The sequence below is a fragment of the Haliaeetus leucocephalus genome, unplaced genomic scaffold (genome assembly GCF_000737465.1).
Source record: "Haliaeetus leucocephalus isolate CR32 unplaced genomic scaffold, Haliaeetus_leucocephalus-4.0 Scaffold258, whole genome shotgun sequence".
Taxonomy (NCBI): Eukaryota; Metazoa; Chordata; class Aves; order Accipitriformes; family Accipitridae; genus Haliaeetus; species Haliaeetus leucocephalus.
The window spans coordinates 292,826-310,051 of NW_010972694.1; the positions used below are offsets into that span (position 1 = coordinate 292,826).

Consider the following 17,226-nt stretch of genomic DNA (forward strand, 5'->3'; position numbering starts at 1 on the left):
CAAACCATCAACTGAGCACCAAATTTTCCAGCTTCATTAGAAGAACATTAGAAGCAATGTTAGCAAAAAGTCTCTTTTGCAAGCTTCATAATGAAAATGAAGTTCAGTCAGGTCAGTTTGGTCAGCCTGTTAAAAGCCAGTATATACACGGTACAACAGGGAATTGGTAAACTCGTAGTGGTCCAGTCCAGTACACATATATGGTATCCCTGAAAGGCTGATTAAATTGTTTCTCATAACCTACTGTCGAGGAAGGCAAAGCAGGTCAGGGATCAACATTAGTTATAAATGAAGCAGCACTGCTCACTGCAGTTTTGAGATGGAAAATGTTTCTCAATCAAAGCAATTACTCCAACAGAAAAATAAGGATGAAAAATGTGGATGATACATAACATATAAGCTTAGCAGCTTCAGACCAGAGAAGTTCAACAGGTACAAGAGGGGGGGTTCAGTGTTAGTGAACCAAGCCAGCCTAAGCATTCCTTCTGTGTCTTCGCTTTCCTAAAACAGATGTCAGTACAAAAATGCAGACAAGTGTAATTGCTCTGTTTCTTTCCTCTGAAGAAGGAAGACTTAGTAACACTGTCCGTTGTATTCTGCTTTCCTGTTCCATATGATAAAAAGGCTCTAGTGAGTCCCAGGGTCACACTTGCACATTCCCTGCTTTACTGTGAGAGGCCTGGGAAACACGATTGATGCTGCTTTCAATAAAGACCTTCAGGCCCTTTAAACCATGCGCATAGAGATATTCCAGATACCAGTTCCACTTCTTTCCCTATAAAAACAGAAGGCATAGTCAGATGTACAAGACATAACTCTTTCTTAGGCCAATCTGAAAAGGTCTGCAAATATCACCTTCCACAGTTTGACAATATCCATCCTAGTCTGTAAATACCCACAGGTATACAGGGTCATGTCCTCTTCCCAAGTGCCCAAACTTTTCACTTACTTATTACACATTCTTAGCTTGAACATGACAAATGATGATCTTTTTTTAATACTGAAGATGTTTATAAATCCCAGTTCTAAAAAGAGAAAAGTCTATTGGATCAACAGTGAAGATGTCAGGAACCAAATGAACATGGATATTAAAGCCTTCCTTTCATCACTAATGGTGATTCTTCCAGATCAGGTTTGAAGTACACTGTGATACAGGAAACGAAACAACCTGCCACTGTATTTGCTAAGTGGAGGATCCCTGTTCAAAGCTATAACAAAGCTACACATCCATCTCAGAATTTAATATTAAGTTCCTTGATAATAGAAATTTCTGCTTCAGGTACACCAAAAATATGGAGCCTGCAGAGAACAACAAACAGCCTTGTCCTGATACTGCACTGACTTATGGAGGAAATATATAAAAATCTCAGACCACTACCCACAGATGGCTAGATACATAACATCTCAGATGTTGATGCCCTCATGTTTGGCCCTATTAAGAGATTGAACCAAAGTCTACAGCTGGAATTTTCCTCTTTCAAAGTTTTTATAGAGCATTTGTGGAATTGGTGAATATTATCACCTCATCCTCTTCCACACAGCTGCTGAAAATCACTTGTTTTCATTTCACTAAAACAAGAAATCTTACCTTAATTAAACTGAAGTTGAAGGTGGTATCATCTGGCCAAGCCTTAAGGAGAGGAATAAAAACAGTATCAAGTCAGATAAAGAGTATGTCCAGAGTTGCTGGGCCTCTGCTTAGTCCCCTCTTAAATCAGGAATTGCAGGTGTGCAAAGAAATTCACAGTTTTTTAATCATGCTTCAGAATGGGCTTCCAACATCATACTGTGTCCCTAAGTGGCAAGGTAATGTGGAGACCCTCTTGCCCTGCGCTGCCGCATTACTGGATAGCAACAGAGAATATTGATAAGTATCTTTAACCATTGTCTCTCTACAGTGTAAAAGCTACCCCTTCAAAACATTAAATACATAATTCCCAACAATGAGAAAGAGCAAGAGGAGAGAACCTACTGACATTTAGATTATTGCTTGTGTTCTTTGAGTGTGCTGCAGAGCAGTGCCCTCTGGTGCTCAGCACTGAAGTGTTTAAGAAAAGATGGCACTGCGACTAAGTATTTACTATGATAGCTGCTAAGCAAAATCTGTCTTGGTTCTGCAGTAGGAAGAATGCAAAAATTCTCCACCAGAAGGTTTTGGGTTGTTTTTTCGGTTGTTTGGTGTTGGTTTGTTTGTTTAGGTTTTTTGGGTTGCTTTTTTTACTTGCAAGAGCTACAAAGAAGAATCAGGAAGCCTCAGAACAAAAAGGATCTAGACAAAAGATATGAAAAACTAATCCTGCTACAACAGGAGAAAGACCAAGGAAAAGAAGTTGTATACAACAAAAATAAAATAGCCGCCTCTGGCAAAGACAAAACTTGGGTTTAAACAGCACTAAGAGACAAACTACCTAGATACAGGACACTGAGTATATAAAGGAAGTAAAATTTATGAAGTCTTCCTAACTAGCATTCTTTGCTTCAACTTTAACCTCAAGTTTCCCTTGCTTCATTCCAGGAGCCACACCTACGCATACCTTCAGTCTGCCAGTGTTCATCGCAACAAAACAGCATCTTTGTGCACCCCCTACAAAACCTCCATTTTTAGAGCAGCGTGCACATCTCAGAACAATAGCAACTCTGGCAAGCTACTCCCTTCACCATTCAGTAGCTGCACTGAATATATGATGGCACCCAGAATTCAAGATGACTTCTAGCAGAACTTGTATCAGACAATACAAGAGAGCACCATATTATCTTACTTCTGTACTTGAAGTAGCTACTTGTATTTCTTTTTTAATAAGCGATTCTCAAAAGCTACTGCAAGAGCCAGAAAGCACTGTTACCCTGCGCACCTGTATACAATTTAACTACATATTTCTCGACTTGCTGGAGTTTAAAAGTTTAGGTCACACTCCATATTTTGTGGGGCAGGATGCACTATTGCAAAGCTTTTACTGAATTAGTAATTTATTTCATTATTTTGCTATTTTAGTTCTATCCTCAAAATGATCATAAGCACAAATTCACATCTAAAACTGTTACATTCATGCTTTCATACCATGCCAACAAAGACTATTCAAATTGTGCCACTGATTTGACACAAACACAGAATGCCATACCAGCTTCTGAAAGATCAGTTTACTCTACAAATCAGCCAGTACACCGAGAGACACTTCTCTACAGAAACTGTCAAGCCAGAACATCTGGTGATGCCAAAGGCCTAAATGTTGGCTTATACCATTACCTGCTGCAGGAAGAGAACAGCATAGCCCATCATGGCTGGGTGGTAGACAATGTTAAAGCTGTTTTTGAATTCCTGCACTGCAGTTTTCTTCAGCAGTTCGTCATCCATACGAAGACCTTGAGGGTGAATATCCTTCTGGAACACACTGGATGTCCACAGACAACCCACCATAGCTGTTATGTACTGGTTGTACTCTTGGTATGTCTGGTTACTGAACCTGAATTGCACCGTTTCCTGAGGGGCAAGAAAACAAATCAATAAATAGCATCCTCAAAGCAGTTGTGTGCTCTCTCCAGTCCTTAAAAGAATGCCATCAGAGCACTTCCCCTCCATTCAACTCAACCCTTTGTTAAGGTCCATTCTAGCACATAGCAGATTTGTCCACAATACCTTTTTACTCAGCTCATTTTCTTTTGCAGCCACCAAGTTGGTTCGATACCTGAAAAAAAACAAACAAAAGAGAAAGTTGAGGGCCTGTAAATTTTTACTACCTAGCAGTGTTGAAAAAAGCTGGAGGAATATATGAAGAAAGCTTATTTCCTCCATGAGAGAGATCATCAAACTTTACTGGTAAAAAAGAAACATGAAAAAGAATTCAAAGGGACTTTGTCAATTGGCATAGAACTCCCTTTCCAGGCAGAGTAGGGAGACACCTGATAATATTAATCTCTTAAATGACTAAAACATGACTGTTTTGCCTGGGACAGTCACCTTCATAAAGGCAATACACAAGAATTGACACAGAGCCTTAAAATCAGCAGAAAAATGCAGTGTGTTTTTAAGAAGGGAGACTTTCATTCACTAAGCAGAGAAACAGAAACCACTGAAAGTAACACAACTTGACAGTTGTTCTATATAATAAGCACTAGCTCCTCTTATTTCCCAGAGACCATCCTGTCATGTTAATTACCCTGCAAACTCCTTAGAGAAAAAGCCACATGGAGAGCCCTGTGCCAGCTGTCAGCAATTGACTACTCTTCTTCGCAGATGCAACCACTGGAACTAACAAGGCCAAGCACAGCGGCCATGTTGGTGGATCCTGCAGAGCACTAAACAATGCTGTCTTTGGACCTGCAGGCAGCACAAGGCAGTTCCAAATTCCCAGTTTGTAGGTGGCAGAAGTGCTTCCTACTCAGCACATTAGAGAATTTGTAACAAAAAGCTCAAGTTTAGTGGTCAAAGGACAGGAGTGAGAAGTTGTATAGTTAACTACTAGTGATTCCAGCTGGCTGACTTAAGTTCTCACAAAACAATATGGGAACTCCTTCCTTCACATATCAAAGACATGGAAATAATACTAGGAAAGAGGTCAGAATCCTGCTATTTTGGATAACAGACTGAAGAGTAGGAACTACAGCTATAAAATCCTGTATCATGAAAGCTGGACACAACCAGAACTTTCACCTTTGCCTTGCATGGTAAGAAAAAGTAGATTTCAGATTTTACACCAAAGTAATTTCATTTCCAAAAGGTAGAAAGAGAAGACAAGGAGTCCCTACAGCCCACACCATTTGTAGTACCTGTACATAATGTAGCAGAGCTGATTCAAGCTGACAGAATCCATGCTGAGAAGTGCTGGGTAGAAAACTCCAGCAGGAGGCATTATCAACAAAGGCAGATTGTACCTCAGATACATGTCACACGCCTGCAGGAATGAAAGCAAATCCAGGCAGACTATTACTACCATTAACAAACCCTGAAGCAAAAGAGAGCATGACACTGCAATTCCAGCTAGCTTCATCAACTTCACCTAGGAGGTAAGGCCAGGGTGAAGCAATTCCCTTTGTTTCCTTCTTGGTATGAGACATATTCATCAGTTCAAATCTTGGTCTCTGTTTCAACCATTTAGGTATACCATATGTTTTGACGTCGTTACTTGCGGAGTCAAATCTACCCAGATCCCTGTAAAAAAGCAGCAGCCATTTTTTTCTGATCTTTTAAATCATTCTGACATATGTCACTGGGATTGCACTAGACCTGACCTTGTTCCTAGCCCGGTTTGCTGATAGCAGCAAGCCAAACAGACCACACACCTCTTCCAACTAGGAAATTAAATCTTTCTATTTGACCTTGCTGGAATTGCATGAACACACAAAAAAGCTTTGCTCTAAGAGAAGATGATATGGTCATAAAACATGGGTTTATTATCAGACTCATGTTTAGAATTTAAGGTTGAGTTTAAGTAAAAAAGACATTTAAAAATTTCTGCAGATTTAACAAGATCTTCAGCTATGACAACAGTCTTAAATTATGGATAAATAATTGAAAGCAATATTGCTGTAACTTAACACATTGCTTCCTGTGTAGCTTAGCCACAGTAACTATTCCCAAAGGTATGCTCTTCAGGAAGATACACATCATTCTCAGAAGAGTAGTGGTCTAAGAATATACAAATCTAGTCACTACAGCTCAGACCATAAACAATTAAGCTGTGACAGCCCACCATCCCAAACATGGATACTTTTTACATTTTGTTAAATTAGGTACAACAATTGTTTTAGGACTCCTTCTCCTAATCTCATAACAGACTTTTCACTAAAGACTGTTTTCCAGACCTTCACCTTTCCTCTTGCCTTTGGTACAGCTATACCATGTAACGTATAGGCAGATATTTGCATGTAACTGAATTTCTGGTATTTTCAGAAATCTAGACTCTTTACTTAATATCTCCACTGCATGATTTTAGAAGTCTCTAGAGTTCTGAATACATAAGCAAAACATCAAGAAAAAATTCAAACCCTAGTTGTCTGCTAGAGCACCAATAATCATACATCAAAGGGTGCATTATTCTCTGTATATTCCCATAAAATGAGCATTTACTTTAAACACAGTCTTATGCAAATGTCATTGTCCATTAGTTTCGTGCATTTTTAATGGACATTTTAGTTACAAGTAGATTCCAGAACTACTTTCCAAAAACATTGTTTTTTCAACTCTTCACAATTTTAACCAAATCGTAGGAGCAACAACAGCATGGCTGGAGTTCACATGGCAGTAAGCACATCTACAGAGAGGATGTGAGGAAAATAGAGAACAGGCTTAAGCCTATTTGGTGCTGCTTAGTTTGTCTACAGGACAAACTCGGGAAAAAAATTCATTTAAGGGAACATTTAAGGGGAAAAAATCAGGATATGTTGCTTAAAATTGAACTGAACATTGTTCTTTTCCATAAATTAGCATTAAAAAAGCACGTTATGCCATATTGTTACTTTCTCTTCCACAGTACACCTCTGACTTAAGAGCAACCACTTTCTAGCAGCATATTTAGTTCTGCCTGTGGATGCAACAGCAGCAATCACCTGTAGATCTACCAAGTATTTGGAACATTCTTGCATTTATTCACAGAATTCTGTAAGCTATAGTAAGGAAGGTGTTTTCATGCCCTAGCTTAAAAACGCAAACAGCATTAGAGTATTGGGATTTTGAAAGCCAAAATTAACAAGATACATACTGTCTCATAGAAATCCAGGATGAAGTATAGCAAGAAAGTAGGATTGTTTTCCAAACGCAACGCAAGAGTAGAGATCGATCCAACAAAGTGGATTAGTTCAGCCACCACGTTCAGTAGTTCAGAATGGGTGGTATTCCTGCAGCAATGACATGACACAATATTGCAAACAGTAAAAAGGAAAAGTGGTAAAAAAGAAGCTGAAGTTTATCCTTCTGCCCCACTAAGTGTTCAGCAACATGCATTTGCTCTTCAATATATCTAGTAACATATTGTAATCAACATTATTACAAACATGACCCAGCTGTCAGTGTTACAAGGATGTTGACTTCTGGACATTTCAATTTTCAGCATCAACAGAAATACTTTTAAAGAAAGAACAGGATTCACAAAGTAGCTTACAATACACAGCAGAAACATTACAGCATTATTAACCTTCTAGTTGGTCTTTATGCTAGGTAATAGGGCTAGAATATGTATCTAAATACACTAGTGAACCATGCACAGAACACTGTATTGCATTCATTTCAGACAAACTTACAAAGAATGGACTTGAGAGTCAGACTCTGAATCCAGATGAATCACATGCCAATTTAACCAATTCTGCAACAGCTCTTTCAGGCACTCAAGAATACTGCACTGCAAGAGGCAAAAAGAAAACAGGTTGACGACAATTTACGTAAGTGAATAATACTAAACAAAAAGTGCCACAAGAATTGACATATATATAAGGAAAAGTATCAAGAGTTTCTCAGGACCTCACAAATAGCAGTGAGATAATTGCATGTCCCCTTGAACTGAATGTACGCATTACATAGTTTTTCCTGGAGAATGTGAGTTTCAAATACTAAAATCACAGTAAAACAAACCAACTATTGTCCTGTGTACTATCAGTTCTTTTTTCCAATGCCCTAGTTTAATTCCAGTCAAAAAAAGAAAATATCTTAAAGGCATTCAAATTCCCAAAAAAGTTATGTTGTAAGTATATATTTTACCCTCATTTGGACACAGACTTCCCCAAAAGAAGTCCCCTATACAATCCCTCAGACTGCTACAACTGACACAAGTGCAGATAACAATATCAACTAGAAGTAAACAGCAACTGTACTCACTTAAATTACCTTAAAGTAAAGGGACGATGTGAAAAAGAACTGTGCCAGGGGATCATAGAGATGTGACTTTATTTCTGGAAGAAATGAGAAAGGATTATGCAATCTGTGCACAAATTCTGCCCCCAAGATCAGACACTGTCCAGTCTCACCCAAAGGATCTGCAACGCATACCAGAGAAGCTGCTGAGGGGGATCCAACTCACAAGTCTGAGGATTTGTGATCGGCAGCAGAAGCCATCCCAGAGAGGAAGGCTCTTATACAGGAACTCTTCACATGAAGAAAATCCCTCCTACAAAGCAGAAAATGAACACTCAAAAACTCATCTCATATGCCTGCACCTTGCCATGCTCACTGCACCCTGGAGAAAGCCATACAATTCACCAGGACATTCAAATTATCATTCTCAATGTCATTCTCAAATTATGTTTCCTGCAGAAAACAAGGCCATCCCCAGAATATTGACTCTCTATAGGAATACATATTTTTATTACTTAGGACACTGACACTTCTCAGAGATACTACAGGAAACAGGTAAGTCCCAAAAGTATTTTAAGGGAAGACTTCATGAAACCCTTGGCTTCCACAAAACAGGCACTTACCTGCAAGAAACACTCGGTCTTGTAGACAGTTTCCAGGAAGTCCTTGAATTCTTCTTCATCTTGGTTATTATCCACCGCACACCAGGTGCATTCTAAACAGGAGAGAACACTGTATTTGAATATGAGCACAGCAAGAATAAGCACAATCAGAAACAAAATTCAGTTCTCCTCCAGTAGCTGTTTTAACACTATGTGATTATCACTATAAATCTGAATAGCAAAGTACCATTGTTGAAAGGTGTAGAGCTTCAGGCATCCTTTACCTCCCTACCATGCAAGGTAATACTAAGTTCCTACCTTCCTGAAGAGTCTGGCCCATCCAATAGTAGAGCCTCAGGTAAATAGATTCATCTTTGATGCAATTCATGTAGTGAAGCAATAAAGGGTTTGTTAGCACTGAACCCATCTGGGAAGGAAACTGCAAGAGAAATCAAGAAAAAAAAGAGTTATTCAGAATTTACATCAGCAAATTGCCAGAGAATCTCATTCTGTCAGAGTTGTCCAATCCTTTCACCAGCAACAAGACCATTTCCAGGACTCATTCATCACCCTCAGGTAGGACTAGATGCTCTGTTAGAACTAGGTAGCCCACACACTATTCACATATAAACAGGGCATAGAGGAATATCCTTTGATCTCTCAAAACATTCAGTGAGCTTACCAAGACCTTCCTGAAACTCACTTCTAGATGGTGGATATTTTGTAGGAGCTGAGAAAAGGTCTGCAGCTGCTCCACTCGAAAAGACTCACTCATACTGTACAAAACACGGTTCTTTTTCTCGTCCTCTTCTAAATTATTTGTGTTTGTACTGCTCACAGGTATAATCAACTGGGTATTCCATTTCTGTAGAAAAGAAATACAAATGAATGACAATGACTTGGTTTCCAATGCAATCAAGTGCACTTGTGACCAGTGTTCCCATAAAGACCCTGTTTTGCAAAAATGGTATCCAGGCTTTCATTATAATGGGAATGCTGCATTTCTATATAGCTACTCCACCCTCCCCAGTGCTGCAATAAAGCCTGACTCTCATTATTTGGCAATATTCATTATGAAAACAGCTGCCTTGCACCTTTTTAGGGTCTACCTCAGGCCCATAACCTACCCTTTTTCGTGACTGAGGTTGGGCTGTGCCTAAAAACAGTGGTTGGAACACTGGAGAGTTTTCCTGGTTTCTTCGCCTTACTGTGTTGATTCCTGCTTTCCATGGGCCCTCTGAATTCTTGAAGTAAGTCTGAAAACATAAATGAGACATCTATGCAAGAAGCCAAACCAAGACAAAATGACAGAAAGATCAGTTTCTATTCTGATAAACATCACCACAGTGATGTATATACACTCAACTCTGTTTGACAGACCAAGAGGCTAGGTTTTCACAGCACAGAACTCTCGTTGTTCCTCAGTTTCATTACCTTTTGACTGTAGTTCAACAGTTACACTTTTATTTCCTCCTGAAATAATGCTCCCTTTTTCAGAAGATATGTCCAGCACTTCTGATTTATAATCCTCATTCAGATCAATCAATTCATAGCGTAAATCTCAAGCATATGTTAAAATAAAGCATAACCAAGGCATGCTTATGCAAGTTACTAGGAAAGCTTCCCGAATTCAGCATCAGTGATACCCACCGAACAGAACAATTCAATGAGTAATTGAATTCTCAAATTAATGTGGATACTACAGTTAAAAAGAAAACTGGAAAAATGAACCCAACACCTTTTCTGCACAAAACTTATTTTTTGCCACTTCAGTTGCAATCAGTCTTTAAATCCTAATCAAATGCTAAATCATCACAAAAGTATCAGACTGGTTTGGGCCTAGGTAATCAAGCTTTTATTATACAAGTTAACACAGCATGTTCATAAAAACAGCTGAAGATGTATTTGAGTTTTAGTTGCTAGTTATTTACTTCACTTCTGTGCATGCCAAAAAAAATAAATTCTCCAACACATGACTGTGCAACACAATGCAAAGTATAAAATTTATAGAGCAATGTAAGTACACAAGCAAATTGAAATATAACAAACTCTTTTATACAAACAGAACTTGCCTACTTATAAATTAAATGTCTCTTCTAAGAAAAAAACACAGAAAAACAAAAAAAAACCCAAAACCCAAACCCTAAGTCTATTCCATTGAAGTACCAAAAGAAAATTTTTTGCAGAATTTAGGTCTCGCCTGCTGCTATTTTCTGTTATATATTCAGTTTCTGCTACATATATTCTACTTGGTCAAGGGGCTAATCATACACATAGGCCTTTCTAAAACGAGAGTCGTATTTTTTGCTGTTACCTTGAGGCTCTGACAAATCAGCTTACTGCATTTTTTTCCCCACTTTTTTTCTCTTTCCTGTGACACAGACTTTCCAAGTAGGAAGTTACTTACTGTTCTTCATTGTTATTTGTACTTGAGAAAGTCAGCAATTTGGACAGTGCCTTGTACAATTAAGACAGTTTGTTTCCTGAAGAACTTAACACTGTGTGAAACAAGTCAAAACCAGCAAGAACACCAAAAGGAGGATTAAAGTAATCTTCATAAGGAAAAAGGTACATGTCATTCCATTTCAAATCATCTCCTTGTGCTGAAAAGGGAACAAAACGCAAGGCTAGCAATCCTCATCTAAACCTGATATTACTCAGTGAAAAGAGGAAATAGAATTAATCTTCACTACTAAATCATATTATAACTTAAGTGGAAAGCTCAGTACAAATACTGTCATAAGTACTGGTTCCAAGTAGATTAAATCTAATTCCTACCTTCATTTTCCCAGGAAGGGTTATGGTCACCAGCTCAGGACAGTAGAGTTTGTAAAGTGATAGTAGAGCCTGCAGATAAGACTGCATTCCCTGTCAAATAGCAGAACAAGAGGTAAAACACGTGGGGTATGTTTTTATACAGAAAGTGAATACTGTATTCTAGAAGCAAAAAAACCCCAGTGACTACTAAAAGCTTTCTAAAGCTACATGCCACTAAGTAACCATAGATGAACAACTGAAAATGAAAGGCAGAACAGAAACCATGTAAATGAAATACCATAGGAAGGGGATTGAAGAACTTTCTGTAGTCATAACTCTAATAAAAAGTTTAACAATCAAAACTATGAAAAATAGTCTTCTGCTGTCTAAATGCTCCAAAAACATGTTGTTATAATACAGTTTTTTCTTACAAAAAAGGAAGCAAGATCCTCTACAACCTTGTATTTCTCAGTCATTTTTTTATACCACTTGGAAGATGAATAGAAAATTAAAGATGGTAATAGATAAATGAAGCTGCCCCTTGCTTCAGAGATTTTACCACATGTAGTCATAAAACGTATAGCTTTGTGCATGTCATTTCTGTGTGCTCATAAAACACAAATGAAAATTAACGATGCATATGCAAGATGACAAGCCCTGCTGCTACAACTACAACCTACAATTCCAAGTCTAACCCTGTCCTGAGACACTAACCACTCTTCTCCATCCTGTAAGGACGTTAGTCTTACAAACTGCATTATTAACCACAGTTCAAACTCTACAAGATTTGAAATAAACTCACCATTTTTGCTTGGAGGTCAAGCAGTCTCCTAATCCGAAAAGGCTTGACTAGAAACACCATCAAGAACATAATGGATTTAAAAAGCACTGGATCAGATATTTAAGCAAAAATGCAACATCACTTTTATTATAGAAAGTCATGGCAAAGAGCAGAACCAATCAGTCTTATTTCTAGGCTAGCAGACAGGTTTCCAAATCAGGCTGAACTACCACTCATGCTCTCTTACCTTAAAAGCAATATATTGGCTAGTCATTGCATTAGCTCCTTTGGAAGAAAAGGCAGTGCCAGCAAACAGAATAAGAAATAAAATGGTATTCCGTCTCATACAATTGGATATACTCACCAGTTTCTTTCCTGGTCAGCAGGTAGAGCAAGTGGCAGACATAAGGGCACTGCAAAGAAAAGGCAGCAATGAACTATCCTGCTGGTGCAGACTGCTAACCAGGATACACTAAAAGCAACATACAGGCTTCACAAGCTAACATAGTTTCATTCAGTTGGCTGCCTCAAGTCACCACTGTGTCCCCACTGGGGCAGAGCACACCTTGCTTCCCTTAGAAAGTAGCATGTTTTTTTACATGTCACATGTCAATTTTATTTAAAAACATTATCTACACTATGAGCAGTCCCCATAGTAATCAAGCTACTCAGTGAGCTTGAATCTTGTTTTTTGGAACATGGTCTAGATATTTCAGGAGTCAGCAGTGAAAGTACAATTACATTTTCAAAAAGAAAGGCACCTTTAAATCAAAATAATTTATTAGAGCTTCTAACTACAGTTGAGGCTGTAAGGGTCTTAGATTAGTTTCACAGCAACTCTGGTGCAATTTCCAATTGGCCCATCATGCCTGAAAATGCTATTTTAAACAGTAAGAACTTAAATCCAGTTTTATGAAAAGATTATAACTAATATTAACCTAAAACCATTAAAAACTTTGCAAGAAGTATAACTCAGAACTTCAGGAACTTTAAAAGTTAACCACAAAATATCCTAAACTGAAAGAATGTTAACAATTTCACATCTAACATGACTGGCAAGATCATCTTAATATGAACTGAATCCAAACATTTCAATATTCCAGCACCTGGATTTTACAGTTGCCATAGCAGAAATCTCCTGATTGCTTGTTCTCATTTAAGCCACATTTCAAATCAATTAAGTAGAACACCATTTAGAGTTCCTCACCTTTAAAGAAACATCGCTCTAAAAGTTTTGGGTTTTTTTTTCTTTTTGCCCAAGGTGTGCAAGTCAGTTTCTCCGCAGGAATGGGAGACTTCACCTGCTGATGTCTGACATCAAAGGCAATCCCAGAGACTGCAGCATCATAGTCACTCTTCGGAATTTAGACAGAATATACTGTCACTCTGTTTGTGATGCAGAATGGCAATCCTTGGAAACATGCTTAAACAACCAGACCACAGCACTGAAACTAAAACAATCCTACAGCACTTCCCTGTTTCTGAATCTAAATTACCCAGCAATCTTAGAAAAATAAAATAAAAAAAATCCAGCCATCAGAAAATGGTCTCTAACCAACGGCTACTCTAGACTAACTCTAGCATTAATATGCATACTACTTATGAACATTTAGGTTTATTTTGTCAATTCCATATATTCTTCAGCTCTCCTTACCATCTTCTCATCTTGCAGGAAGGAAAAGAAGAAACCATAGAGGGCATGAAGTTGTTCCTTATGATCAATGAAGTCAAACACCGCGATCAGCCATCTTAAAAAAAGCAGCTGCAGGAAGGAAAGAAGCCATATTACATTAAGTGATGGGCAAAAGCAAGACAGACTAGTCACTAGACAGTTTAAGAGACACAATCATGAAGGATACATGCCACTTTCAAGGACAACCAGATAGCTACAGATGAACAGTACAGGGATAATTCAGCTGTGGAAGAAAGCCTGCCAAGAGCACCAACTGCCGTATCGGAATGGAAAAAGCAGCTCAGTTCTGAACATGTGCTAACCCTTAGACATGATCTGAGGGCCCCTCGCTACAAGAAAGGCAGTGAGGTGCTGGAGCATGTCCAAAGAAGAGCAATGAAGCTGGTGAAGGGTCTAGAGTACAAGTCTTATGAGGAGTGGCTGAGGGAACTGTGGTTGTTTAGTCTGGAGAAAAGGAGGCTCACATGAGACCTTGTCACTCTCTACAACTGCCTGAAAGGAGGTTGTAGGAAGGTTGGTGTTGGTCTCTTCTCCCAAGCAGCAAGTGATAGGACAAGAGGAAATGGCCTCAAGTTGCACCAGGGTAGGTTTAGATGGAACACTAGGAAAAATTTCTTCACCGTAAGGGTTAAAGCATTAGAACAGGCTGCCCAGGGAAGTGGTTGAGTCACCATCCCTGGAGGGATTTAAAAGATGTGTAGATGTGGCACTTTGGGACATGGTTTAGTGGTGGACTTAGCAGCGTTAGGTTTACGGTTAGACTCAATCTTAAAAGTCTTTTCCAACCTAAATGATGCTATGATGTAAACCTCTGAGCAGACTACATGAAGACAAACAAGGCTGTTTTGCTAACATTGTCATGTATGCCATGGCCAAGGTACACAGAACATAAGGAATACCTTGCTGAAGTTGGTGAGGAATGCCTCACATAGGTGAAGTATTTCACAGAAATGTTGGTGGGGAAACCATTCCTAAGGAATTCAGGGATACAAGACAAGGAGGAACTGTGCAAATTTCCACTCACACTTAAAAAACATTCCTCAGTTCCCACTGCGTTCCAGCAGTGGGCGTCTCTGCCAATTTTTTTAAATTACAGTATCTTATGTAAGAACCTCGTACATTAAAACCTAAGGATTTTGTCTTCCTAAAATAATGTGTCCTCATCATTCCTGTGCAGAAGCAATAACTACTATAAACATTTACTAAGTTACCTGGATGTTGCCTGAGCATTTGCTGACACAGAGCCAAGATACAGATGAAACCACTGAAGTTTCTGGTATTACTGAGGCTGGAAGCAGGCTCTTCAGTAAGCGAGTATTCACTGTATCAGCTGGAAAACAAACAATTTAAAATAAGACGGTGCCCATGTATCAGGTTCTTTGACATGGTTTTGCAGCTTAGGTCAAAATTCCCTCCAGACAAGATTATTCAGAGGTTCATTGCTTGAAGTAACAGTGCACAAGAATCTAGTAGGGACTTAGGTATACCTCAAAAAATAATGACAAATATTTCTTTCCAGCTTAAAGAAAATGGAATATTGAGTATTTTAGTATTGAAATAGCCTTTAAACTCTTGGCAAGACAACCAAAAGTAACACAAATTTCTGGTAAAATTAAACGATCAATTCCTTCAGCAAATGAGTATATGACTGTCAGCCAAACATCAGCAGATTGGTGTTCTGGAGATAAGCTAGTAATTTTAAATCAAGAAAAGCACTAAACCACTTGCATAATGGGGAAAGAATCTTGTGCGCTCGTCTTGGGTTGGAGGGAGGGGAAAGTTTAGGGTTTTTTTTCATTGAGTATTTAATTATTTAGAAGTATAAACAGTGGTCACCATTTCTAAGAAAGCAGCATGAGAGCTGCACTGACATTGCTCAATTGATTGTTAGGATGACATTTTACTTTTAGCAAGTTTCACTAATACAACTACGTCAGTTTGTTCAATTATTTTGATCTTGGGGAAAAGAAACCTACACAGTTACAACAAGGCAAAGACACAATGGTTGCTAAGGACATACTTTAAGCCTTTCAGAGACCTGCAATTACAAACAAAGAAAATAAGCTTTTCAAAAAATATTTGTAACAAACCATAATATTTTTCCAGATATCACTCCCTTGTAGCAAAACCTGCGGTTATTTTAGCATGAACTCAGAAATTACACCAAAGCATGCCAGAAAGATTAAATTTACACTAAAGTACCTAAAAATACAGTCACCATAAACACATTATCTCAAACAGGTTTGATTAGAGGGGAAAGACATTCACAGAAGACACACTAGCAGTATATAAACATTTTACCAAGTTTGCCACTGAGTGCCACGTTTAGCAATACATCAAATGCTTCAGGGGGTAACCCACTTTGCAGGGCAATGCTTTCCACAGTAGTCAAGTGTTTCTGCAGAACACTGTTCTTTTTCAGTGAAACTCGGTCTTGAACTAGGGGAAAAAAAAAAAAAAGACAACACAAGGATAAGACAGCTTCTGAACTGAAAAGAAACTATTTTAAACTCCTCTGAACTGTCCCTACATATATTCCTTTTTGTTGGGTTCTTTACATAGTAACAGAAAGGGGAAAACCTTTTAAGACATTAAAGAAATATTACAAATCTCAGGCAGTGAAGAGGGAAAACAGCAGGTAAAATTAGGGTTTTTTTTTATCATTGTTGTTATTAAGAATTCAGTTATTTTTTCAGTACTTGGTAGCTAACCTTAAAACTGCTCTTACCTTTCTCAAAGTAGCTCAAAGCTTGCTCAAGGGAGCCTTGCTTGCTGTCATTTTTCTGATTGTTAGGAGATTGATTATTCTGGACATTTTTTTCAGGGTCAATTCTCCCTCCTTTTCGCCATGCAGAGAGATCAGTTTGATTTTTATGGTGAACTTGCAGAGGCTGCTTTTGGGTCTTAAAACTCTGTCTTCGCTGCATCTTTTCAGACTCTCAGCTGAGACTGGAGAATTTTATTCATTTGTCATGTGGGTTCCAATCCTTCAGTTACGAAGAGGCAAGAAAATAGACCAACATCCAACAGCTGAAGAACATCAGAGAGCCGGTTCCCTGCAAGAAAAGAAAAATTTGTTTTCCTGACAAACAGATTTTAGAGGGATCCTGCATAACGTAACAGAGTAACTTCAGAGGAAATCATTTAGAGCTGCCTGCCACCAAAAAGATCAGACAATATACTCAGAAGATGCACGGACAACAGTGTATCAAAACTCCAGTCTTTCTTTCATTAAAAAGGGAAGAAAAAACGTACAAGTAAAAATTAACACAAACTCCTTTCAATTTAAAAATTGTCTGATAAAATTTTATATAGTATTTTAATCCAAAAATTAACATAAGCGGAAAGTTAGCAAAACACAATCAACAATTTTCTTCTGAGTTTAGTTTGTGCACTATCAGTTTCACTAATTGTATTGTGTATGCCAATGTAATCAGTCATCAGGTCATGACTTCCTGCAAGGTAATGTACAGATTTTAGAAGATCATAAAGAAACTTATCTTTCTATTTTACGAAAAATTAGATTCTTCTGCAGCCTTTCTACCCAGCTGCTAGGATTGAAAGAAATATGACATTTTGGTAAACTTCCAAGTGAAGCACAAGAGCTACCAAC

The 17,226-nt window shown here is 38.3% G+C and overlaps 1 protein-coding gene across 1 annotated transcript; it reads right to left on the bottom strand.

Annotated features, from left to right (window-relative positions):
* Positions 1–643: 643 nt before the first annotated feature.
* CENPI (centromere protein I) lies at positions 644–16,673 on the bottom strand. The gene is made up of 20 exons (XM_010568820.1): positions 16,342–16,673; positions 15,915–16,052; positions 14,825–14,943; positions 13,575–13,682; positions 12,285–12,333; positions 11,942–11,988; positions 11,161–11,250; positions 9,510–9,638; positions 9,086–9,247; positions 8,701–8,821; positions 8,404–8,495; positions 7,976–8,093; positions 7,814–7,878; positions 7,234–7,331; positions 6,696–6,831; positions 4,765–4,889; positions 3,635–3,683; positions 3,245–3,478; positions 1,589–1,630; positions 644–775 (listed from the first exon to the last, which is right to left on the bottom strand). The coding sequence occupies exons 1-20, from the start codon at positions 16,538–16,540 to the stop codon at positions 644–646; spliced, it is 2,253 nt and encodes a 750-aa protein (XP_010567122.1). The 5' UTR covers positions 16,541–16,673.
* Positions 16,674–17,226: the final 553 nt, after the last annotated feature.